Raw genomic sequence first — 26,164 nt, forward strand, 5'->3', positions numbered from 1 at the left:
TCGTTCCTTTCATTAGTCATTAAGTCCTGTGATCTTCCGCTTTATGTAAGTTTGTCTTCTATTGGGCCACCACATTTTAATTACCATGGCCTCTTGGGTGGGATTCCTTTTCTTTAGTTTCTGAGTCCAGTGCCCCTAAACCCACCTTTGGCTCTGTATTTCTTAATAAATGAGATAACTTCATGTCTGACTTTTTAAATGCCATTTTTGTGTGGCATTATCCTAGTAGAATATCTAGCTTTTTACCCATTCATTTTCAGTAATTTATTTAACCTCTCTGGATCTTACTTGCTGACTAGATTGTCTTACAGGTGGGTAAGATGATAAATTATGAAAGAGATTTATCCAACACACACACCTTCCAACCTGGTAAGATCAATCTCAGTAAAGTAACCAGTGTTATTTTACCAGTATTCTCACTGTTATATAAGCAAAAACTGTCCTTACTTCTCTCTTTATGATAGGTAGCTTTTGCTGATCTTTTGACATTAAGAGCACTTTTATTGAGCATCTACTCTGATCAGATGCTGGAGAGTAAAAAAAAAAAAGACGTGACTCATATCTAACAAATACAGTCTGATAGAGGAGGCAAATATAATAAATTTACATATTGTAACAACTTCTACAATAAAATTAAAGCCTGTGTCTGAACTTTTATAAAAATTAGAACTTTTAACTAAACTTATATAGCAGCAATTGTGTGACACAATTTAGTACATTATTGTATTTTTCCTTGTCGTTACTATTTGTGATTTTATTGATTCCATGATCTATACTTCTTAATGGCTTCTCAGAACATTTTGAAATGCAAGTGGCATTCATGGAATCCTGTTCTTGGTAATGATGCACTTTATATTTTTTCTTTTGTACTTGAAGTTTTAGATCCCTTCTTTTAATTTTACCAAAACCTTGTGCCTTAAGGGTAGGCAGATGTGATTATCATATATGACACTTTGGTGAGTGAACTAAATTAGGATTCTTAAGAGGCAGGTCAGTGAATTTGAATAGGTAGAGACTGAATATATTACATGATCTATGGAATACTATAGTTCTCTTGGCCTGAATTTTTTAGTTGATATAGTTGTAAAAAGGGAATTCTTCTATCCCGTGGCTTAAGGATACATAAACTCTCGATGCGGCAATCTTTTTATTGTTGATTATTATAGCTTCTATTACTCCTAGAAGTTGACCAACAGGGACCTGAGTTTAAGGGATTTTGTCATTCAGCTTTCATATCGTAAATGCTAAGGCCAGCCCTTTGCCTGCAGGGCGTTCTATCAGTGAAGAGAAACTGGCTTTTTCCAGGCAGCCAAATAAGGGGAAGAGTCAAGATTTTCAATGTTCTCTGTGAAAATGAGTTTGTGCTGTTGAACCTGATGGACCTTAGATACTTTCTCCTTAGAGCACTGCAGGCCCCTTGTTGCAGCATTTCAATCTCTTTTTCTTTGATTTTTCTTGATTCTTTCAAGTAGTAGAAAACATGTTTTAGGCATTTAAAAAAATGCTGTGTATGTTTTTTAAAAGCTGGTAAACTCATTCAGTTGAGTAACAAACTTCAGTTGTAATAAATTATTGTAGTTTTCAACCTTATTTTGAGGGTTGCAGTGGAGAGCCATTGGGGTGAGGTTAAGTAGAAAATGAGCTGAAGAAATAAATCTGTGCTGTGTAGGGCTAGATTTGTGTTAGGGGGCGCACATGTGTGATCCAAACTTCATTGTAGCTTTTGAGATTGCAAAGGAGAAATACTTAAAGAATGGGTCATTCACGAGTTCTTTAACAGATAATGGAAGTTAAATATTTAAAAGTGAGAATATAGTTGCTGGATTGCAGTTTAGTTTGGAACCTACTTTTTTTTTTTTTTTGGAACCTACTTTTATTAAAAAATTGTTTTAAGTGTAGAAGGAAAGTCTTAGGAATTTCCATATAGTTTGCAAGGAGAAACAAACTTTTACTGCCTCAACTTTAAGTAGAAAACTTACATGGGTTTTGGACATTTTAAGGAGGATTATTTATTCATTGTTGAAGGACAGAGAAAGTCACACATTTTTGTCAGAAAATTGACCAATCAGGATGACCCTGAAATGTTTAGACTACATAAAGAGTAGTAACCACAGTGGCACCCTTTTCCACTCTGTTGCTTATTGCCTAAATTTCTTTTGATTTCCTTTTTCATTTAGAAAATGCTGCTAAATGTGAAGATAGAAGAGAAAGAGGTAGAGTTAGAAATTATAGCCTATTCCATTAATTTTGTAATTATATCTTTTTTCCTCAGTGTTTTAAAGTGGCATTTACCAGTATGGGTAAGATTAATTGTTACAATACAAACCAATTTGAAAATTGGTTTTTAAATTGAGCTATAATATATAAAATCTTATGGTAATGTGCAGATCAGACTATATTCAAGTGTGGTTATCATACCCACACCAATTGTCTTGTAATAATCGGGAATGCATCCTCTGTGTGGTGTTTGCAATGTAATGCTATTTTAGAAATCACACCAGTATATCTAGTGACTTTCCTGGGTGTATGTGGCTTATTATTGATTATAGTTTTATTTGGGAATTTTAGTTTAGGGAGGTGGGGTAAAGCCCTTTCAGATTCTTAGTTTTTAGGAGTTCTGATGGACGATGGGGTGAATGAACGAGGAGAAGGGCATTAGAATGAGTAGTAGAAAGGACAGTTGGATAATGATTAACCAAGTACATACTGCAAAAATAATGCAGAGCCTAATATAAAAAGAAGGAGACAAAACATTCAAAAGAGGAATGCCTTAAAAATTTACCAGGGAGCAGTCATAAATATAAATAAAAATGTATATTTTAATTTAAAAGTGGAGATCATGCACTTAGTTTTTGCCAAAAGTATATGAACCATCTACCTCTTCTGAAGAGAAGTCAGAAAAGTGACAGGCTATTTTTCAGTGCCTACTCCATTTTCTTTCACTGTTTTCATTTTGCCTTTTAAAATTTTTCGCTTTATTTCTCTCTTTTCTCAAATTCAGTCCCTTCAGCGTGAGCATTGTTCTACCCAGGATACACAGAACTTTTAACCACTTGATTAATAATATAGGTTGTCTCATTAACAATGAGAGAAAGTCACTACCAATGAATTTCTTTTCCATTAAAGATTTTAAATATAGAAGAGTTTGTGATTGAGAGACTTATCACCAGAATATAAAGGATTTTTGTTTCTTTTGTTCATTGTTCTATCCCTAGTGCCTAGGACAGTGCCCAGCACTAGGAAGATACTCAACAAGTACTTGTCAGATAAATGACCAAAACATTAGATTTAAAAACTTTTAATGTCATCTTTCTTCTTAACAAAAATTATTTTGGCTAAGAATTTGGTGCTTGCAGTATAGAGTCATACTATGAATAGAACAGTGGTTCTCAAGGGGAAAGAAACTTTTTTTTTTTAATCTTGCTTTCCCTTGTTCTTTTCTCCCTGCTGCCTTCTCACAAAATGAGAATATCTGCTACTGAGAACCACTGGATGAGACTGAAATTAAGTAATTCTTAGGAACTCATGCTCAGTCATGCCTGACTCTTTGCAGTCCCATGGACTGTAGCTTGCCAGGCTCTTCTGTCCATAGAAATTTCCAGGCAAGATTACTGGAGCAAGTTACCATTTCCTACTCAAGGGGATCGTCCCGACCCAGGGATCAAACTGAGTCTCTTTCATCTCCTGCATTGGCAGGTGGATTCTTTACCACTAGTGCCACCTGGAAAGCCCCAAAATTCTTAGGAGACAAATTAAGTAAATGGTAGATGCAAGTATGCACGTGCATGGTCAGGTTGAAAGGAAGAAGGAAGTTACAAGTTCAAAAGTATGGGGATAAGATGTATATTTGAACAAAATATCAAGGTAATTCATTAGAGTTCCAGGGCCAACTGGAAGGACAGAGAGGGTGAGTTGATGTAGGCAGTGGAGAAAGGTCAGATTAATAGAGTGCTTGAATTTCTAGGGAGCCTTGTGAATTATTGATGAGAGTGACACGATCACAAAGTGAAGACAATTCTGTTTAGCTGCTGTTTGTAAAATGGATTGTAGTTTGAGGGGAAGAAACATTGGAAACAGAAAAATTAGGTGATTGTTGTAGTAGTTCAAAGCAGTTTAGCTGTTTTGGTTGTTAAGTTATACAGTGATGCCTTTAGTAGATACCTGTTTTTGAAGTCTGATGCCTCCACTTTATGACCTAGGGTGGATAGAGGCAAGAGGAAGAGTTCTGAACTGAAAAACAGTAGGCCAGGATTCTAGTTCTTACTTCTCTACTTTCTAAATTCTATGATCATGGATAAATACTTAATTTCTCCTGGGCATCAATCACATGAACCAGAAAATAAGAAAATGATGATCTGAAAGCTGGAGTCTAAACCAGTTTTTGAAGTCCTTTCCAGTATACCATCCTTGTATCAGTTATAGATAGTGAACAATGAATACCATATTTTGTTTCCTTAATATTTCCCCAACTAAAGTGTTTTAAGAAGAAAAAAGTCCCATGATGGTAATAAATAGGTCAAAACTTATAATTTAAAGTTTAGTATTATGTGCACTGACTGTTGTGCTTTAAAATGTTTTTCTGTTTTTATATGTGCTGTGATCAGGTATTTAGTTTTTTAGTATTACTAGACTGTAATAGCACCCAAGTTGATGGACAGAGATTCAGCCTGGGATACATTTAGGGAAATCTAAAGATTGTAAAAATTCTTCTAAAAGATACAGTGTTTTATAAGGTACAGGAGCAGTACCACTAATACTGTTTAATTAGTACTACTAGAACTCATAATTTCTACCTTTTTTTGTTTGCTATTGAATACACTGTATGTATATTTACACTTACACATTATTTGTTTATTTATTTACAAGGTTTTAGGACCAGCAGCTTTTTGGGGTCCTCTTTTTCTGTCCCTGTCTATCCTTGCTTTGTTGTTGTTTTCCCTTCTGTTTGGATTGTTTCTTGCCTCCTCCCGCCATCCCTCCCATCCCCCCCATCCCCCTAAATCCATCTGGAAAGATAAAGAGGCAGCTGCTATGGTAACTTATGCATTTTGGTTAATGAATAGCAGACTAACAAGATATATAAAGCGTATGCAAATTGTGCGGTGTTAGTTGCTGTCAAACTGTAGGGGTATAATACCTTTTCTTTTCCTTCCTCCCACCTTCTTGAAATTCTTTTAACTTTCTTGTGATATTTTGTTTTCTAATTTACCATTTCTAGTGTTGAAATGCTACTATGAATGATTTCTTTTTTCTGCTTAGTCTGCACAATATTTCACTTTTGTGGTGAGTTTATGGGAGATGAGTTGAGGTGCGTAGAGGAAAAGAATTGACTGGATTAAGAAGTAGATTTCCTTTAGTTTCATACACAGAACAGGAATAAATTTTTTTATTAAATATTTTGCTTTTTGACCTATAACTTTTTTTTTCTTCCTTTTTTGGGCACTAGTGCTCCTTTTGAGCTTCCGTCTGGGGTTAGAACTAGTACATAGTACGTTTCTTTAATATGTTTCTATCATAAAGGCAAGCTGCAACTGGGGTATTGTATTTAGCCCAGCTCTGAGAAGTCCTGCAATCTGTGCCATCCTGTCCCATGCTGTCCCATCTCATAGTTGTCCTCTCTCTGCAGTGCTCTATGCCCAGGTCTCTGTGGCTGGGCTGCTCCAGCCTGGCGGACAGCATGCCTTCGCTGCGATGCCTGTATAACCCAGGGACTGGCGCACTCACAGCTTTCCAGGTACTTTCTCTGTCTCTGTGGGTTATTTGTGGGCATTAGTATGTGTGTGTTAATTCACTAGTGTGTCTCTGCTCTCCCATCCTTTACTTAACTTCACTTTTCTCCTTCATGTTGCCTGTATTTCACATCACTCAGTTCTCCTTTAATTTTTAATGTAGATCCAGACTGATCCACTCTTGAGACATATTTGTTATGATTGGTTTGCCAAAATTGACAGAGCACAACTTGACTTGTTGGTTTTCATATTTAGTAGAAGTATGATAGTGAGTTTTAAAGTTATCTCAATAAATAGCATTCAATATGTAATGTTTGCTCTGGACCTACATAAAACCAATTAATATAATCAATTATTTGCAACCACTTGCCTGGGCACTTTCTTATGTTTTTCTTACGATTACTAAAAACATAAAGTGCTCAATTCAGAGTGTCTCCTGGTTACTATACTATTATTTATGTGTGGGTGTATGTTTATGTTTATGTATATATATGTGTATATGTTGCATATATAAGAGCTGTGTTTATTTATATCTTGATTAATAGGTCTAGTTTCAAGATGGAAAGGCCTTCATGACCTTTGAGTATAGCGTTCGGCTTGAGACAGTCCAGCTGGTCTTGCTTGGACCATCAGATCCTAGTTCCCTTTGGCCTTTCTTAGAGGCCACTAGGACAGTTCCAGGATGTGAGAGAAAACTATAGAAGGAAAGAGGAAAACTTGTAGAGGAATATGTAAGACAGAGCTCGATGCCCATTCTTTACAGATTAGGGTATGATACATGGTGATTTTCTTGGTAGAAAGTGTCATTTATCTACCTTAGGTATTTGGAATTTGTATCTAGCATTTGGGCTTCCCTGGTGGCTCAGATGGTAAGGAATCTGCCTGCAATGCAGGAGATCCTGGTTTGATTTCTGGGTTGGGATGATCCCTTGGAGAAGGGAATGGTTACCCACTCCAGTATTCTTGCCTGAAGAATTCCATGGACAGAGGAGCCTAGTGGGCTACAGTCCATGGGCTTGCAATGAGTCAGACACAACTGAGCAACTAATATTTACTTAGTAATATGTAACAAATTAGTGATTTAAATTTGTTTTTAACTTATGTAGCTCATATTCTATTAATAATTTCGAACACAAGTTGTAAGTATCAGAATGCTTATGACTGAGTCATAGTTAAAGGTTGGAGAACTTAAGTATTCTACATTCCTGACCAGTGCTAACAAATAGTTACTTACCTTTAATGATACTATTTTAGTGATGGTATTACTGGATATTTGTTTGCCCTTTGCAAAATATAATATATTAAATTTCATTTGTCTTATGAGATACAATATGATGCTGTGCGGGCTTTAAAATTAGTTAAATCAGGACTTATATACTGTTTGTCACTAGTGGTATGATCTTAAGCAAGTCATTTCACTCTAAATTCGTCTATAAATGGAGACTCTAGTTAGGGCATGCAGTAAATAGTTGGTGTTTTTATTATCCTCATCTTCATCATCATTAATGTTATTGCTGTTAATGATAGAAAATATTAATATCCTGAGTATCAATTTATTTCAAATATCTTTTTTTTTTTTAACTATATATCATATTGATGAAGTTTCAGCTCTCAAGAAACTCATACTCTAACCTATTGGTTTTTTTTTTTTTAAACCTTTTTGGAGTTGCAGTGAGTTTCACCAGGGTGGAGTCTGAGAGAACAGTCCCTATAAGACTGCTGTCACTTCAGATACCAGTTGTAAGGACACTTCCCCCTCTGCTCCTCTCCTCAGATTTAATAATTCACTAGAAAGGACTCAACAGAACTCACTGAAAGCTATTATACTCAAGGTTTATTACAAGGAAGAGCTACCGGTTAAAATTAGCCAAAAAAGGGACAGAACAGAACAGAAACTGGAGGGAACCAGATCTTCCACCATCTTGGATCTAGTTAGTTCTAATCAGTTTTTGTCATGTCCTTTTTCTGTCCTTCTTTTAAAGGTTGTGTCCTGTCCCCCCTTCCTTCTGTTTCACTTAGAACAGGGTCTGGCAGATTAATGGGTTCTATATTATCAGAAACATGCACGAAGGACTAGGTTTGCAAACTTTCAGCAAATACTGTTTCACCTTGCTATACAACATTACACTATGAAATGAAATCTTTTTTTCATGCCTTAACCAAATTCTATATCATAGCAAAGCCTACTCTGGGTTCAGGTATTGATGAAAAACTTTGCTTTCCCCAGTATTGCTATAAGTATGAATGTTTATTTTTCTTTTCTTATCTTCAGAGAAATCATTAAGTTTTATGTAGTAAAAATGAGAAAAAATGGGGTTATCTGCTGGCATTCTGTTAATTCAGTGGTTTTTTTCTATGTCAGATTCATTATACACAGGTACTCCAAATTGCTGATTGACTAATTGGCAGATATAGACTTAAGTCTAGTTTTTTCTGTTTTCACTACTAGAACTATAACAATCTTAAGTATATTTGCATTTTTCTGGTTTGGGTTTTACCTTATTTGCTTATTTAGATTTTTGTTTATGTAAAAATTGCATGCAGTAAAATGTACACATCTTATGTACTCTTAGATGATTTTGATAACTATAAACATTTGTGTAACCCTCACTTTCAAAATATAGAGCACTTCCATAATCTGAGAAAGTTCCTTTGTACCCTCTTCCAATTAGTACCCATGAAGTGAAAGTGTTAGTTATTCAGTTGTGTCTGATTCTTTGTGACCCCATGGACTGTAGCCTGCCAGGCTCCTCAGTCCTTGGAATTAGCCATTCCTGTCTCCAGGGGATCTTCCTGACCCAGGGATCGAACCCAGTCCTCCTGCATTGCAGGCAGATTGTTTATCATCTGAGCCACCTATATTTGTGTAACTTCACTCTTCAATAATCTGAAAAAATTCCTTTGTACCCCCTTCTAGTTATTACCCATATCCCATATGCAGTTACTGTTCTGATTTGCCACCAAAGATTAGTTTTGCCTGTACTTGAGCCTCATATAAATGTAGTCATACAGTATACATTTTTTATATCTGTTCTGTTTTGATCAGCATAATATTTTTGAGATTTAGCCATTTTGTTATGTTTATCTATAACTTATTCTTTTTTATTGCTAAATAAGTTCCATTGTACTAATATACCACAGTTTTTCCATTCATCTATCAGTAGATATTTGAATTATTCCCATTTTTGCCTACTATGGCTAAAGCCATCGTATACAGTTTGTGCATCTTTTTGTGGACATGGGTGTTTATTTCTCTTGGCTTAATACTTAAGAGTGGAATTGCTTGGGTCGTATTTTTAACTTTAAGAGATATATTTCAAGTAGTTCTTCAAAGTGGTTGCCCAGTAGGAATACTCATTTCTACTCATGTTGCCAAACATCTTTGAGGAGATGACTTAGTAATAGCTTCATGACATTTGTTTCTTTGAAATTATTGCATTACTTTAGCAAATTTGAAGCACCTTCAAAATCAAAATTCTTTAACAATGTAAAAGGAAGAGCTATTGCTTAATTTGTTGGATTATCCTCAGTAACTCAGATGGAAATGGCAACATTGGGATGGTTTGATTATTGACTTTTCCAATCCACACGTTTCAAATTAGTACAGAGAAGATGCTCTAAATATTCTTTAAATACAGTAGATTATTTGAGGACTTGTTTATAGTTTGAACATATTTTCATTTTCATCTTTTTGCTTTGTCCTGAAAAGTCTATAGGTAATTAAGAGGATTTCTGTTGATTAACAGTGGGTGTATTTTGTAGAATCATTTGTTTGTCTTCAGCACCTGGTAGTCTTATAATCTGTACTATTAAATGAGACTGAGCGATAGCAAGTGTTTAAAAGGAGCTGAGTAATTCGGATCCTTTATTTTCTTTAGACATTAAAGAAGAAGAGAAATTCTGACAATAATAATTTAGGTAGATTTATATGCCTTAGAATGTTTTTGGTGTTACGTATAGCTAGTAATTTTAAGGAATTTTTGAGCTTGAAGCATGTAATATTTTAATATTAATCTAGTGTCCGTTGTCAAAGGTTGAAATTGTTGATAGCTGACTTCAGGAGAGGTAATGTAATGTGTTTTGCTGTTTAAGAATACTTAGATGTCAGGGAACTATATTCAATATCCTGTGAGAAGCCATAATGGGAAAGAATATATATATACATATATATATATATATATTTGCATGCATAACTGAGTCACTTTGCTGTATAGCAGAAATTAACACAACATTGTAAATCAATTATTCTTTTTTTTTTTTTTTTCAATTATTCTTTAGTAAAGTTAAAAAAGAAAAATACTTGAAGTCTACTAAATCTTGCCATCTATTATGTGAAATGTTAACATAGAAGAATACTAGGGAAGTTAAGCATTATTCAGAGTATGGGTATATATACATATGGAAGATTTATTTTACATTTGAGGTTTTAGAGGAATATGGATTATCACACTGAATGTAAATGAGCACACAAATTTTTTTTACAAAACACTACCATAGGAAAATTACCCCATGTCAAAAATGCTCACTTATCAAATCCTAACTGATGCCCCCCATTATATATAAATCATCTCAGTAGTGTACAATTTCTGTTTAATAAAAAGTTCAGTTCCTTTTGAACACTCCCAAAGATGTTCTATGGAATCATCACCCTGATACCAAAACCACACAGAGTACCAAAAAAGAAAATTGCAGGGCAATATCTTTGATGACTATAGACACAGAGGTTCTCAACAGAATATTAGGAAGCCAAATCCAACAACACATAAAACCACAACCGAGTTGAATTGATCCCAGGGTCATAAGGATGGTTCAGCATACACTGATCAATCAATGGTCAACCACATGATCATCTCAATAGACACAGAAAAATTTGCCTTTGATAAATCACATCCATTCAGATAAAAACTCTAATGAAAATTGGTAGAGAGAGAACATGTCTCAACATAATAAAAGCCATTTATGACAAATCCACGGCCAGTATAATACTCAATGGTGAAAAGCTGAAAACGTTGCTAATTATTAGAGAAATGCAAATCAAACTACAGTGAGGTACCACCTCACATTTAATGGCCACCATTAAAAAAATCTACAAATAACAAATGCCAAAGAGGGAATGCTCTTACATTGTTGGTGGGATTGTAAATTGGTACAGCCACTATGGAAAACAGTTTGCGGGTCCTCAAAAAAACAAAAATAGAATTGTCATGTGATCTAGCCATCCCACCCTTGGGCATATACCCAGACAAAACTATAATTCAAAAAGATACACATACCCCTTTGTTCATAAGCAGCACTGTTTATAATTGCCAAGTATGGAAATAACCTAAATGCCCATTGACAGATGAATTGTAAGAAGATGTGATGTGTGTGTGGAATGGAATGTTATTCAGCCATCACAAAGAATGAAATAATGCCATTTACAACAACGTGGATGGACCTATAGATTATCATACTAAGCAAAGTAAGTCAGAAAGAGAAATACCATATGATATCGCTTATATGTAAAATTAAAATATAATACAAATCAACATATCTGTGAAGCAAAACATATTCATAGGTATAGAGAACAGGCTTGTAGTTGCCAGGAAGTGGAGGTAGGGGAGGGAAGGAATGGGAGTTTGAGATTAGCAGAGGCAAACTACAGATATGGGTGAATAAATAAGAAGGTTCTACTGTATAGCACAAGTAACTATATTCAGTATCTTGTAACAAATCATAATGAAAAAGAATATGAAAAATAATATATATATGCATAACTGAGTCACTTTGCTGTACAGAAGAAATTAATACAACATTCTAAATCAACTACAATAAAATTTTGTTTTCAGTGCATATGTTGACATCTGACCTATGTTTATCCTAGCTATACCCTTTACATAAGGAATTTTCATGTAGTGACAAATCAGAAATGTTTTTGTTTGGTGGGAGGGGAACCCTACATTTTCGTCTGCTAATGAAACTAATTGTTTGTAGTAGAATATGTAAATTATTTGGTAAATATGTAAACAAGAAGGTATTATTCGTACTCCTGCTTTAAGATAATCATAAATCAACATGCTAGTTCCTTGGGTCTAGAATGACTTATCTATTCATGCATGCACACACACACACACACACACACATAGACATGCCCAGACAAATATAATTTTGTTTTAAAATATATTTATTATTACCACTTTATTATAAAATTATAAAACAAAGTAAAAATAATTATAAAAAATACAGAGAAATAGAAAAAGAAAGGGTCTATTTTAAATGTCCTCCCAGATATTACTATTTTACTGATATTATTACTTTCTGATTTTCAACTCTGTTCTGTGCTTTATTAAATTTTATGTTTGTCACCTGGTTATATTGATTTTTATCCCTCTTTACCCCATATAATTTTTAGCCAGTTCAGATTCATAGTTCTCCAGCAGTACTGTGTCATGCTCTGTGTCTTGGCATATCCTGTTCTCTACCTGGAGAATGCTACTACTGAAAACACCTATCACCCCTTTCCCCTTGCCTTCCACTTTTATCTAACCTGGCTAATTCCTAAATTCCACGGTTCTGCTTAAGTTGTTTCACCTCTAGAATAAAGGCCCTTACTGATCTTTTTACCCTTCCCGACTCCCTTAACCTAGTCAGAGCATATGTACCAAGGACATGCAATAGATACCTCTGTCATAAACACTGATATGCTATTGTAATTGTTCAGTTTCTTGAGAGTACAACTATGTTTTGTTCAGTTTTACATTTCCAGTGTCAAGCACAGTATCAAGTGCTTGGCACTTGAAATGTAAAAGATTAAATAACATTGATAGGATGGGAAAAGAGAAACCCTTGAATTGCTGGGAGTACCTGCACATACATATACACGAGTGTTCTATATTCAGAAAGAAGTTATGATAATTAAACAGTCATTCCAAAGACTACATATTTACCCAGAATAAAAGAAAACTTGTTGAGTCTGATATATGGGCAGTCCTCAGATTTTATACATTTGACTTTTACATGACTCACTCTATGATGATCCCTTCTGAATTAGATTTTGTATACTGAATTTGGACTCTTGTTGATGGACAAATGCACATTTCAGGCTATTAAATACTGGCACTGCCAACCAGATGAGTTCAGTTTCAGTGATGTCAACATTTTTATCTTCACAGCAGTGTGTGTTTGTACAATTATTTGACTATTTTACTGCATTTTACCCTTATTCTATATCAGAATAGACACAGGGAAAATTAAAATGATAGTGGTGATTAACAATAGTTTACAGAAAGGATAGAAATCATTAGAGGTAATACTGAAAGTGACCCTTTAGTCTTGATTAGGAACAAAATTAAAGTGTATGTGCAAAATGTTGGATATTTTATTATACTATGTATTATTGAAGCTCATTTATTTAAAAGAAAGTATAATTATGAATTTTAAAACATTTTAGCAGACCTTGAAATTTATTGTTCAGCTTCTGCCCTTTCAATTTATATATATATATATATATATATGTAACTCAGAAAAGTTAGAGATGACCTGAATTTGGTATATTTTACTTTATGCTAGAAAGTCTGTCTTGGGAAGAATGACACTATTAGGACTGATTTGTCTTTCAAGATGCTTACTTGATTGTTTTTAATATTCTGTTTCAAGTTTTGTTTTAATATTCTGTTTCAAGAATAACGGATTCTTCCATTGCTAAGTATTTTGACATGTTTGTGATGCAGGTAATGTTCATTTACAGGCTAATGCGCAGCATTGTCTAGTATTTGCCTGTGTGCATGCTCAGTTACTCAGTCATGTCCGACTCATTGAGACCCCCATGAACTGTAGCCTGTCAGGCCCCTCTGTCTGTGGAATTTTCCAGGCAAGAATACTGGAGTGGGTTGCCATTTCCTACTCTAGGGATCTAATCCAGATCATCTTATTGTGAGATGATCAGATTTCCTTTTAAAAAAAATTTTTTTTCCTGATGGATCTGAAAAATTAAACTTTTCACTCCACCAAGAGGGCTTATTGCTTTTATGTTGAATAATGTTGGATTTTACCTAGTTGCCCTGACTTCAACATGACCCCATGGCAGAAGGGAGACTATAGTTACCCAAGGAGGCCTGGGGTCGCCCTAAGTAAGTAACACAGACTGGAAAAATCAAGTTGATGAAAACTTTTTTTGGTTTTAATTTCATAGAGTTTTATTTTTCAAAAGTAAGTATGCAAGGAATTGTTCAAGGATAAACATCAAAATGCTTTATATGTAGTCTCTGGGCACATGAATTTAAAGCAAGTAGGATTTGTGGAGTCTTCTGTACCTTCAGATATTTCTACTGAAAGTGAAGTTGCTCAGTTGTGTCCAACTCTTTGCAACCCCATGAACCTACCAGTCTCCTCTGTCCTTTAGCAAAAAAAAAGTTATCACTTTTTTTTTAAGTTGAACCTTAATTCACTCATTGTAAGTAGTATATGTCACATAAATCTGTACCAAAGTGAAAGATACATGTAGAATACCCTATTAAGAAATATTTTTCTTTCCAGCCTTCTAACAATGTTTGAGGTAGATATTTATATTTGCCTTTTCCTAAAATGGAAACTAAATTGTATCAAGGTTAGTGATCTAGTTCACCTGAATAATAGGGGTTTTTTTTGCTCTTTATTTTTAATTTTTTAAAATTAATTTATTAATTTTAATTGGAGTCTGAATACTTTACAATATTGTGGTGGTTTTTGCCATACATTGATATGAATCAGCCATGGGTGTACACGTGTCCCCCCATCCTGAACCCCCCTATGACCTCCCTCCCCACCCCATCCCTCTGGCTTGTCCCAGAGTACCAGCTGTGAGTGCCCTGTTTCATGCATCAAACTTGCACTGGTCATCTGTTTCATATATGATAATATATATGTTTCAGTGCTCTTCTTTCAAATCATCCTACCCTTGCCTTTTCCCGCATAGTCCAAAAGTCTGTTCTTTACATCTGTGTCTCTTTTGCTATCTTGCATATAGGGTCATCATTACCATCTTTCTAAATTCCATATATATGTGTTAATATACTGTATTGGTGTTTCTCTTTCTGACTTAATTCACTCTGTATAATAGTCTCCTGTTTTATCCACCTCATTAGAACTGACTCAAATATGTTCTTTTTTTTTTTTACACAGCTGAGTAATATTCCACCATGTATATGTATCACAACTCCCTCATAGATTCGTCTGCCGATGGACATCTAGGTTGCTTCCATGTCCTAGCTGTTGTAAACAGTGCTGCAGTGAACATTGGAGTACATGTATCTCTTTCAGTTCTGATTTCCTTAGTCTATGTGCCCAGCAGTGGGATTGCAAGGTCATATGGCAGTTCTATTTCCAGTTTTTTGAGGAATCTCCATACTGTTCTCCATAGTAGCTGTACTAGTTTGTGTTTCCACCAACAGTGTAAGAGGGTTCCCTTTTCTCCACACCCTCTCTAGCATTTATTGTTTGTAGACTTTTTGATGGCAGCCATTCTGACTGTTGTAAGATGGTACCTCACTGTGGTTTTGATTTGCATTTCTCTGATAATGAGTGATGTCGAGCATCTTTTCATGTGTTTGTTAGCCATCTGTATGTCTTCTTTGAAGAAATGTCCATTTCATTCTTTGGCCCACTTTTTGATTGGGTTGTTTATTTTTCCGGTATTGAGCTGCATGAGCTGCTTGTATATGTTGGAGATTAATTCTTTGTCAGTTGTTTCATTTGATTATTTTCTCCCATTCTGAAGCCTGCCTTTTCACCTTGCTTATAGTTTCCTTCATTGTGCAAAAGCTTTTAAGTTTAATTAGGTCCCATTTGTTTATTTTTGTTTTTATTTCCATTACTCTGGGAGGTGGGTCATAGAGGATCTTGCTGTGATTTATATCAGAGAGTGTTCTGCCTATGTTTTCCTGTAAGAGTTTTATAGTTTTTGGTCTTACAGTTAGCTCTTTAATCAATTTTGAGTTTATTTTTGTGTATGGTGTTAGAAAGTGTTCGTTTTGTTCTTTTACAGGTGGTTGACCAGTTTTCCTAGCACCACTTGTTAAAGAGATTGTCTTTTCTCCATTGTATATTTTTGCCTCCTTTGTCAAAGATAAGGTGTCCGTAAGTGCATGGGTTTTATCTCTGGGTTCTCTGTTTTGTTGATCTATGTTTCTGTCTTTGTGCCAGTATCATACTGTCTTGATGACTCTTGCTTTGTAGTAGAGCCTGAAGTCAGGCAGGTTAGTTCCTCTAGTTCCATTCTTCTTTCTCAAGATTGCTTTGGCTATTTGAGGTTTTTTGCGTTTCCATACAAATTGTGAAATTATTTGTTCTAGTTCTCTGAAAATTACCATTGGTAGCTTGATAGGGATTGCATTGAATTTATGCAATATGAGTATACTACCCAAAGATTGCTTTGGGTAGTATACTCATTTTCACTATATTGATTCTTCTAATCCACAAACATGGTATATTTCTCCATCTATTTGTGTCGTCTTTGATTTCTTTCATCAGTGTTTTATAGTTTTCGATATGTAGGTCTTTTGTTTCTTTAAGTAAATTTATTCCTAAGTATTTTATTCTTTTTGTTGCAGTGGTGAATGGGACTGTTTCCTCAATTTCTCTTTCTGTTTTTTTCATTGTTAGTGTATAGGAATACAAGGGATTTCAGTGTATTAATTTTATATCCTGCAACTTTACTATATTCATTGATTAGCTCTACTAATTTTCTGGTGTTGTCTTTAGGGTTTTCTGTGTAGAGGATCATGTCAGCAAATTGAAAACTTCTATGGGTGATGGGAGCCTTTATGGAGGTACTGTCCTTACCAGAGAAATTCTTCCTGTGGGCAGTTAAGGTTCACCTGTATGCTCTGGAGAGGTACATATTACTTTCTTTATATTCCAAGATTACCTTCTTGTTACTGCAATCTTTGTCCTGAGTAGAGGCCAGAGTACCACAGGAGTTATTTATGTGCTATTTAGGAATCATTGTTGGTGGTTTTGTGACTGCACAGTCATTTGTACCTTCTTTCACCATTGTGCTTTTTTTATGTGGTAGTGTTTTATTGTCTTGCTGTCCTTCCTTGTGTTAATTTCTAGGTTTGGTATTATATGTGGACTGTCAGGATATGGAATCCTGGTAGATAGGCATCATTTAAGAAACTCTTTTCTTTGTCATTTTTCATGAAGAGAGAAACCCAGTTTATTTGTGTTGGCCTTATTGGGGGAAAAAAGGACCAATCTCTTGACTATTTAGCTGCTTAGGCCTCTAAGAATTGCAGTGCTTTCCTCATGGGCAGTGACACCCATACCCATGAGTTCTGTTTTTCCTAAGAGTGATGTTCAGTAGCTGTGAGCTTTTCTATATTCTCTGGCCTAGTCCTCTGGAAACCAAGTCTATATTTTGAAATAGTTATTTGGGCCTAGAATGTTGTAGATCATCAAGAAATGGGATTTTGCAGTGTACCTTCCCCAACTGGGTTATCTGTCACTTGCCTTTGAACATTCTCAGGTGTACCATTCAAATTCTCAAGACCTTTCTTGCAAATCTAGTATGTATCGCTTGGTATGAATTAAGTTGGAATTCTGTATGTGGTAAAATTGGCATAAAAAAGAGTAAATTTATTTTTATATGTGATCCTTTAGCAAAAAGTTCACGTTTTAGCCTGATTTAGTCTAATTTTTGTAGGTGTTGGAGATCGTAAACAGAAGGAGTAGAGGGGTAACTACTCTTTTCATGTTTTATATACACTAGTATACATTTCAGTATTTAAAACTAGTTTATACAAAGCTTTTGCATATGAACATGAGAAATTTTATGTTTGAAAGAAAGCACATGATTAGAGTTACTAAAATATAGTTGCTATTGTTTATTCCAGTTTCTGTCCTTTGCATGAGCTGTGTTTAGGGAGCCTGTTTCTTTACTGGTAATAAAACACAAGGGAAATTTCTGGTATAAATTAGTATATTTCCTCTAGACTTTTACATTGTCAGGTCATTAATTTTTTTTAAGCATTTCAGTTGCAGAATAGTGCAGTCCTTTGGGGAGAATTGGTAAAATGAGGATAAAATGGGTACAGGATTCCAACAGCTTGAAAATAACACAGTATTTGACCAATATCTCTTTTGTATTCCCTACTCTGGTTCTATTCCAGGAGTCTTGGAAATGTGCCTATGGACTATTTACAGTGAGATTATAAAACTGAATCATGATTTTGGTGAATAGAAGCCAGAGCATGTGGCTCCAGCACCCCAGCTGGCAGTAAGCTCTCCCTAGGTTTATGAATGTAGTTAGATGGCCCCCAACTGTTTACAAGACAGCAGAGGTGAGATCTTTGATTGACAAGTCAGAAATGCATTAGATCATTCTCTCTGCCAGTCTCTGGTTCATGCTGTTAAAAATGTCAGCCTCCAAGTTTGAATGGCAGCCTGAGGGCCTTAGAAGCTTTTTGTTTTCTGAGATGGAAACACAAATTGGATGTGTGCCTGAGCGCTTCATCCTGGGCTGTAATTTCATCTTTTAGCTAAGAACCACAAGGTACATGAGCAAAGCACCCTGTAAACAATAATACTGTGGAAAAAAAAATAAACAAGGTCGTGTTTCTGGTACGTTGATCCGATGGTGTCCTGACCTCTATCACGTTGAACATCTCCACTCTGATTGCTGTTCCCTTTGGCATTACAATGAGAGAAAGAGAGACTGACATAGGAGGAAAAGATTTAAAGTTGCAGTGTCGTTGCACATTCCTTGTATTGGCTATGAAATATTGAACTGTCAGAATGTGACACTTGGTTTCTTAAGCAACCTTTCTTGTTTGAGGTGTTTGCAGTTCATTCCTTTATCCCCCATTTGTCTGTTTTCATTGATAGGGTTGGAAGTAGTTGCCTTAAATGCATGAAAAGGGACAATGTTAAAGAGAAGTGGTGCTGATGGAGCCAACAAATAAACTTAACACTAGAACATAAGTTCAGGCTGTGAGGTGTGGACAAAGGAGACTAAAGTTGGGTTAGTAAACTAATTTGGAGGTTTATGGAATGTACTCAGTTCTAAGGAGGAATCAGCTTAGGTCCTGGTTCTGTTTTTGTGGAGGCAGGAAGTGTGGAAGGCAGTAGTGTAAAGATAAGAAAGGGAGTGACATAGCTTGTTAGGCTGATATGGCAGTATTGCCGGTCAAATAAAAATTAACCCAGGTATGTTATTTATTGCTCTGTTTATCCAAAGTTCTAGTTCATTATTGGAAGCCTTAAACTTTTGGGAAGAAGAAAATACTTTTTTTTTTAAAGTGCAGAATTCATATTTATAGTAAGAAGGTTAATGAGTGGATAATATGGAAGAGCCATTACATTTGTATTAGAACAAGTTAGTGGCACATGAAAAGAAAATTTTCGTTGGAAAAGCCAAACCATAGATTTCTTGGAAAATATTTTCTATTAATAGTAAATTTCTTATTGCTATTTAAGTTGCAGTATATTTTAAAATAACATTTTACAAGTTTTTTTTCATTCTATGAAAGCAACTCTTTTGACTGATATGTGATGTGCTTTTATCTTAATTTGTTTTGGGGACATAGACCTTACAGGTAAGGTTTTAAGTGAGAATGACCTTTTGGAATTCTTCTGGAATATGAAAAAGTAGGAGTTTGTATTGAAAGTACTTGAATTAACTCTTATTGATGCTTTTAAAGCACAGCTATTTAGCTTAGTCCTCTCCCTATGCAAATGTGAAAGGCAAGAGCTATTCTCTATCATGAATACATAGTGAAATGCACTGGAAAAATGGTGGAAATCATTCCTGACGTTTCTTAATTCCCTGCTTTGAGGTCATGCTGAAAAGAGAGGAGATAATATTTGTAAAATGATGTCCTGCTCCCTTGTACCCAGAATTATGTCCTCACAAGGTACAGTGCAGAGAAAGCAAGACAAAAGGGAGGGATATTGAGAATTAGTTACTGTTGTTTTAGGTATTGTTCTGTATTTTTAAAGCATAAATATTGATGTAGATTTGCATTTAAGCTATGAGAACCCAATATCTTGACTTAAAAATCATTCTTCTAGAAATTGATTTCTCATTGGCTGATTTCCTGAGGATAAATAAAAACAAACCCTTCTTTCCAGTCTTGAAAGAGCAAGAGGAGTGCAAGTGCTTATCTAAGAAATAAGACTAGAAATATGTACATTTATGGCACCTCCTACATCTTAGCAGAGAGAAAGTATACAAATTTCTTCCTCCTTTCATGTATTATTATGCAGCAATCACTATCAAAATGCCTCACAGCCCATGGGCTTTGGTATAGCCATTCCTCCTTAATGATTATCTTACTACTTAAAGTCCAGGTTTCCTTTATAAGCAAAAATCAGTATATTCATAGAACCATAGAATTTCACTGTTGAAAGTGAGGTCAGGAGACCATCCAGTCACATATAGGAATCCTTTCTGAAGTTTTTTTGGCAAAGGGTCAAAGATCTAATCTCTGCTTGATCACTGCCATTATTGGCAAGCTGAATTTCTTGAGTCATCTTGCTTTCTTCTTCACTGTTGGTTCTGTTAGAAAATTTTCTCTCAAGGAGTCAAACTTCTTGTTCACCTGCTGATTCTAATTTTACCTTTTGCATAATATAAAGTAGTTGTTTTCTTTTTCATGTATTCTGTTTGAGGATAGCTATCATGTTGCTTATGTTTGCTGTTCCCAGAGTGAATATTCCCAGTTCTGATAGCATTTCTTTGGAAAATGCTAATAATCATTCCTGCCATTTTCATAACCCTGTATTTTGATGGGGAGGGTGTTAATAATTCTGATTGTCTTTCATTGTGGATGCATTCCACCTTGACAGTGTCCTCGTAACAGTGTGGCATGCATAACTAGAGACAGTACTGCAAAAATAAGTAATAGTGTAGTATACAGTTTGAACATAATTTGGATTATGTAATTTAATTACTGCAGCCTAAAATTGAATATACTTCTTTGGTGTAGATAATGGAAAAATCTCTAGGAACTTAGCCTGAGTGTGTTTCCTCACCTTTTCTTTGAAGTCAGAAAAGCATATGTAAGCACTTTGACAAATGACATAATGTAGTGGCATATCTGAGTGATACAGGTATTTTAAACCTAGCTCCAGTTCCTGAAGATGGTGAACATCTGCTTAGAGGTATTGTAGAGCTCCACAATGCACTAATTGAATTACTTTTTTCTGGAGTTGCCGACTGCACTAATTGAATTAGAATCTGTGTGTGTGTGTGTGTGTGTGTGTGTAGCCAAGATAATTCCAACCTTAACGGAAGAGACTTTGCGAGATATGACTGATGGTGTGTACTGTGCTGCTATCTAATGGCAGTATGTGGAACTACTATGTAGTCTCCGGGGAAGACAGAATGCAGTCATCTGATCTAGCGTGACCTTAGTCTAACCCCATCCAGTTTAGTTCAGAAGGTCCCAGGATGTATTTTTGTAGTTCTCAATCTAAGAAGAAAGAATGTGAATAATTAACCTATTAAGAATTAAGATATATTTGTTAGGCATAAAGTTTTTTGTTTTTTTTACAAAATATTGTCTCAAATATTCAACTGAATTAAAAGCTTTGGTGAAACAAATCCAAATGTACTGAGTCAGTGGGTCAGGTTTTTTCTCAGTTTGCTTTTCATATGACATAAATGTAAAAAAGAATTACCTTTTTAAAATGTCTTAGCATAAGAGAGGAGCTTCCCCGGTGGTATGGTGCACAGTAGTAAAGAATCCACCTGCCAATACCAGAGACGCAAGAGATGCAGGTTTGGTCCCTGGGTCAAGAAGATCCCTGGAGAAGGAAATGGCAATCTGCTCTAGTATTCTTGCCTGGAAAATTCCACAGACAGAGGAGCCTGGTGGGCTGTAGCCCATGGGGTTGTAAAGAGTCGGACACAACTGAACAACTGAGCACACACACAGTATTATAGAAAGTAATTAATAGGGCTTGTGTTCTTAAATAAAACTTCTTTACAGTTGTCAAAATACTGAGGTCAGTCAATTTAAGGGTGTTATCAAATTTTACTGTATATAATTATGCTGACATAAAATTTTAAAATTATTATAGGAAATATTTTAATTATAGCAGTCTCAGGGTAAGTTCTCCAAATTGCTGCTGCTCTAGTTAGTTGTTTAAATTTTAACTTTATTATAAATTTGGGCAAGTTTGAAATTCTCAGAAGTGAAATAGGTAATTTTCTTCCTTTTATAAAAACAAACAAAGAACTCATTAATCACAATTTAATTTTTGTAAAACATCATGAAAATATAATTCTCCACAGCTTTATAAAGCAAATACACCGGGGAGACCTCTGCAAGAATGAATTGTATTTTGATTCAGTGTAACTCGAGGCATCAGTCATTTCAGTCGCTCAGTTGTGTCCAACTCTTAGCGACCCCGTGGACTGCAGCACGCCAAGCTTCCCTGTCCATCACCAACTCCTGGAGCTTGCTCAAATTCATGTTCATTGAGTCGGTGATGCCATCCAACCATCTCATCCTCTGTCGTTCCCTTCTCCTCCTGCTTTCAATCTTTCCCAGCATCAGGGTCTTTTCCAGTGAGACAGTTCTTCGCATCAGGTGGCCAAAGTATTGGAGTTTCAGCTTCCAATGAATATTCAGGACTGATTTCCGTTAGGCATTCTAACTTATAAAATATTGCCTCACACGTTTGATCGCTTGATTTGTAGAGTGTGTATGTGTACCTGTAATGTCACTTCAACAATGTAAGAGTGCTGTTGGATACCTTTCTTATATAAAAGTTTCAATCTCTTATATATGGTCTTCATTATTAAAACAAAAAGTAATTTTTACTGTTCCAATATTTTGTAGGCTAGTTTGGTTTTATTGTAAGATTGAGCTACTTAGGTTTCTGAGCTATACAAATAGCATTAATTAAAATGACTAAAATACATGATAGACACTCCATATCTGCTTTTAAGGGCATTTTACTAATTTAGAAAATATATTTCAACATTATGTAGATCTAAATCTTTACAAATAACATAGTCACTCATAACTAGCCATAATTCAGTTTAATTCATGTATTGAGTACCTTCTGTGTGCCGGGTACTGTACAAATTACTGGGCACAAATTAAGATTCAGACCCTGTCCTCAAGGAGCTTATAGTTATTTATTAGACATTCATTGAGAGCTTATGTACCGGGCACTATGCATATAACTTGTGGGAACTACTGCTGCTTCCCAGGTGGCACTAGCTGCCAATGCAGGAGACGTATGAGACTGGATTTGATCTCTGAGTCAGGAAGATTCCCTGGAGGAGGGCGTGGCATCCCACTCCAGAATTCTTGGCTAGAGAATCCCATGGGCAGAGGAACTTGACAGGCTATAGCCCATAGGATCGCCAAGAGTCAGATGTAATCGAAGTGACTTAATGGCATGCGCTGCTGTGAATAATCATTCGTTTCATGTATTTTTCCCATTCATTGAGCTAGATAAGTTCTGGCTTAGTACAGCTCTAAGGAAGCAGTATACCTATTTTCATATCAGATATAGCTCATGTCAGCAAAAATAGACATCTTAAATGATTTTCTCTTCCGCCTTTACACACCTTCCAAGGGAGCAGTGATGTTTTTGATAGCTTTACATGTAGCTTTAAAAAGAGATGGGTAACATTTATAACAGTGCCTCCTGCTGGTAGATCATAGATTTTCAATCTTGTTGTCTAGAATTTGTAGTGCCCACTTGTGGTTTGGTAGTTACTTCAGGATTTCTTCTAAGACCGTTAAGTGGGAAAGAGTCTATTGCATACAAGGTATAAAGTGCTTCTTTAAACAGTCTATTTCTAGAACTTAAATTGTCCTGGGACCAGGTCTTGATATAAAAATTCATAGAAGCCTGTTTTTCACAGAGTGTGGTAACTCCTTGCCTAGTGCTGTAGTGTTAAAATTCACATTGGCCAGGTTGTTCTGTAAATTAAACACTGACAGCTACCCTCAGGGGAACAGCCAATGTATTTATGATGATGTGCTGATTACACAAAATACACTGCAAGCAGAAAACAGCTGCAGAGAACAAACCTCTTAAAAAGAATACAATTACAAATAGCACCCTCAGTATTTCTAGTGGTGAGTGTAGAATACAGCATGCTAATGCAGGTTTCTTACTTAGTCTGCCTGAAAACAAAAAATCTGAAGCAGATAAGTTAAATTATGGTTGGTTGCACACATGGTGCCAAGGTTAGCAGTGAACAAATTCTGTTTCTGAAGAGCACAGCTATGAGTGCACAAATATAAAATGTGGAGTAGTTTTACCCACCATCCCCCCATTTTTGTTAGTATGCTTTATTAGTGCTTTTCTTATATATTTTATAGTAGAGCGTGGCCTTGAGGTGATAAGGGTTCTGGACCTTTGAAGGCTTCTATACAATGAATTGAGCAGGAGAGTATCGGAATTGTTTTTTAAAAATTCAGTAGGAATTTCATATGTTAGAGCTTGGATGTCAACATTTTGTTCGAAGATGGAGCAGTATATTTTCATTGTTATTAACGGTTTTGAAGATGTTTGCCCTTGGAATTAATAAAAGGAGTCATGAGTCTGAATCTATGATCTAAGATCTCAGATTTCTTAGATTCTCTTTTTCAAGAATTTGGTGTTTTAATACACTGTAGTAACTGTGCGATTACATATTTTTAGGAGAATCAGTTCTCAAGTATGTCCCCTTTCATCCCTGCATGTTCCCAGTGGTGTGCAGACAGGTAAGATTTTTTAGGAAAAAAATTTGGTTTTCCCTGTTTGAGACTCTCTCTGTTACAGTTTAGGGTCTGTATCTATAAAATATTTCAATCACTGAGCATGCTAGCTTCTGTTTAAATCAGTAGAAAATATGTTGATCTTCCAAGACATAAATTTACTCAAGCCAGTGGTGAGGTATATAGCAGGAGGATATAGTGATTGGAAACAGTTCACTTCACCCGCCTGAAACTAAGAATCAACTCTTCAGTATATGGATCACTGGTATGTAATAATCGACTATTATTGGTCTGTCCGTTCGTTGGTCTCTTTTTAAATCAGTTTGGAACCTCCTGGAGTTATTTTCTTGCTCTGCTGACATCAATCCCATGTGGCAGAGGAGTTGTGTATAACCGCCTTGGTTTAATCAATAGAATAATTGATAAACCAGATAAGATTTAAACTGATTATAGCCCCAACAGAATTCCCCAGAGGCCTTGGACTCTCTTAATTTTGACATGTGTGTTGTGTACCCTGAGGATGAAGTGCAGTTTGAATTATCTGTTTTTATTTGCTTAATGACGGGGAGGGTGTTAAAGTCAAATGTTTAATTAACCCAGCAATGGGCTGCGTTGTCACTTACACACAGCTGATTGAGATATCTCATGGAGAATACTGAATAGGAATGATAATGTGGCACTGGGACGGAAGATTGCTTTTTCAATCCATTTGCTGGGTCACTGCTTTGAATGTCTTATTGGATGAAAGGCATTCAGCCTGGAGAAAAAATTCAGCATTTAAGTACATTTTGTTCTCTTCTCCTACTCTAACCCGCCCTGCCCAGAAGTTAACTAAAACAGATATGTTCTAGGTTTAATAAGCCATTCGTGTACTAGTAGGAGACCAGGGTAGTCAGTAGCCTCAAGCTACATAATTTCCCATGGAAACGGAAAAATTCTAGTAGCCTCCAAGGTATTCTAAATGTGAGCTCTTTTGTCCCTTGTGCCTTGCCATTATTGTGGAGTTGTCTTTGGTCGCTTGTCTCTTGCCTCTTTCTTAAGTGTTTGCTTGATGTGCAGCTACCTCTAGGGCCACAGGCAGACCTTTTCCTCCTAAAGAGACATTCTCCAGTACATTTTTTGCTGTTCATGCAGTTGGGTTCTATTTGGTTATATTTCTGATCAAATATTATAATGAGGTTGTTGAACTATTTAAAGAGATGAAAATGTGAAGCATATAGATTCTTGTCCCCTTTGCTACTGCTATTGTAAAACAGTTGATTCCATGTATGTTCTATTTATTAAGAAGCAGTTTGCTTTCTGTATGGACTAAAATCTAGGCCAGGAAAGATTCTGATAGCCCACACATCAAAAATGCAGTTCAGGCGATTGGAGTTTTAATGACTTGCTCCCCACAAAAAATTCCTGACTAGCTTTGTAATCAATGTAAAATTCTTTGGAGGCATATTGAGCAAAACTTAAAAAATTTTTATCATGACTTTCCTTCTTTGTAGTTCTTATGTATCTTCCTTCTATCCCCTGAAGATCTAAGCCAGGAATTTACTAATTTTTTTCTTTGCTTTAGTCATTTGTATTCCAGAGAGCACAATAGGGAGAAGGATACAAGATTGATTTTTGTGTGTGTATGTGTCCTCTTGAAAGCATAGTCTGGGGCATGACTACTCGGTGGTGCGGGGTGGGATTTACTGAGCAACAGAAGCGTGCAGCTAGTTTTCAGGCGCAGGTTGGACTTTTGCAGGTCAAGGCAGACCA

General features: G+C 35.7%; 1 protein-coding gene across 10 annotated transcripts in view; it reads left to right on the forward strand.

Moving 5' to 3' along the window:
- The window catches only part of BTRC (beta-transducin repeat containing E3 ubiquitin protein ligase), a 172,641-nt gene that overhangs the window by 49,696 nt on the left and 96,781 nt on the right, over positions 1 to 26,164 (forward strand). For 6 of the 10 annotated variants that reach the window (XM_043924957.1, XM_043924961.1, XM_043924960.1 and 3 more), the window contains exon 2: positions 5,627 to 5,734. The exons of the other annotated variants lie outside the window; for them this stretch is intronic. In XM_043924957.1, the coding sequence (XP_043780892.1) occupies positions 5,627 to 5,734 (108 nt within the window). The remainder of the gene's footprint in view (positions 1 to 5,626; positions 5,735 to 26,164) is intronic. 10 annotated transcript variants of the gene reach the window in all.

The sequence above is a fragment of the Cervus elaphus genome, chromosome 15 (genome assembly GCF_910594005.1).
Source record: "Cervus elaphus chromosome 15, mCerEla1.1, whole genome shotgun sequence".
Taxonomy (NCBI): domain Eukaryota; kingdom Metazoa; phylum Chordata; class Mammalia; order Artiodactyla; family Cervidae; genus Cervus; species Cervus elaphus.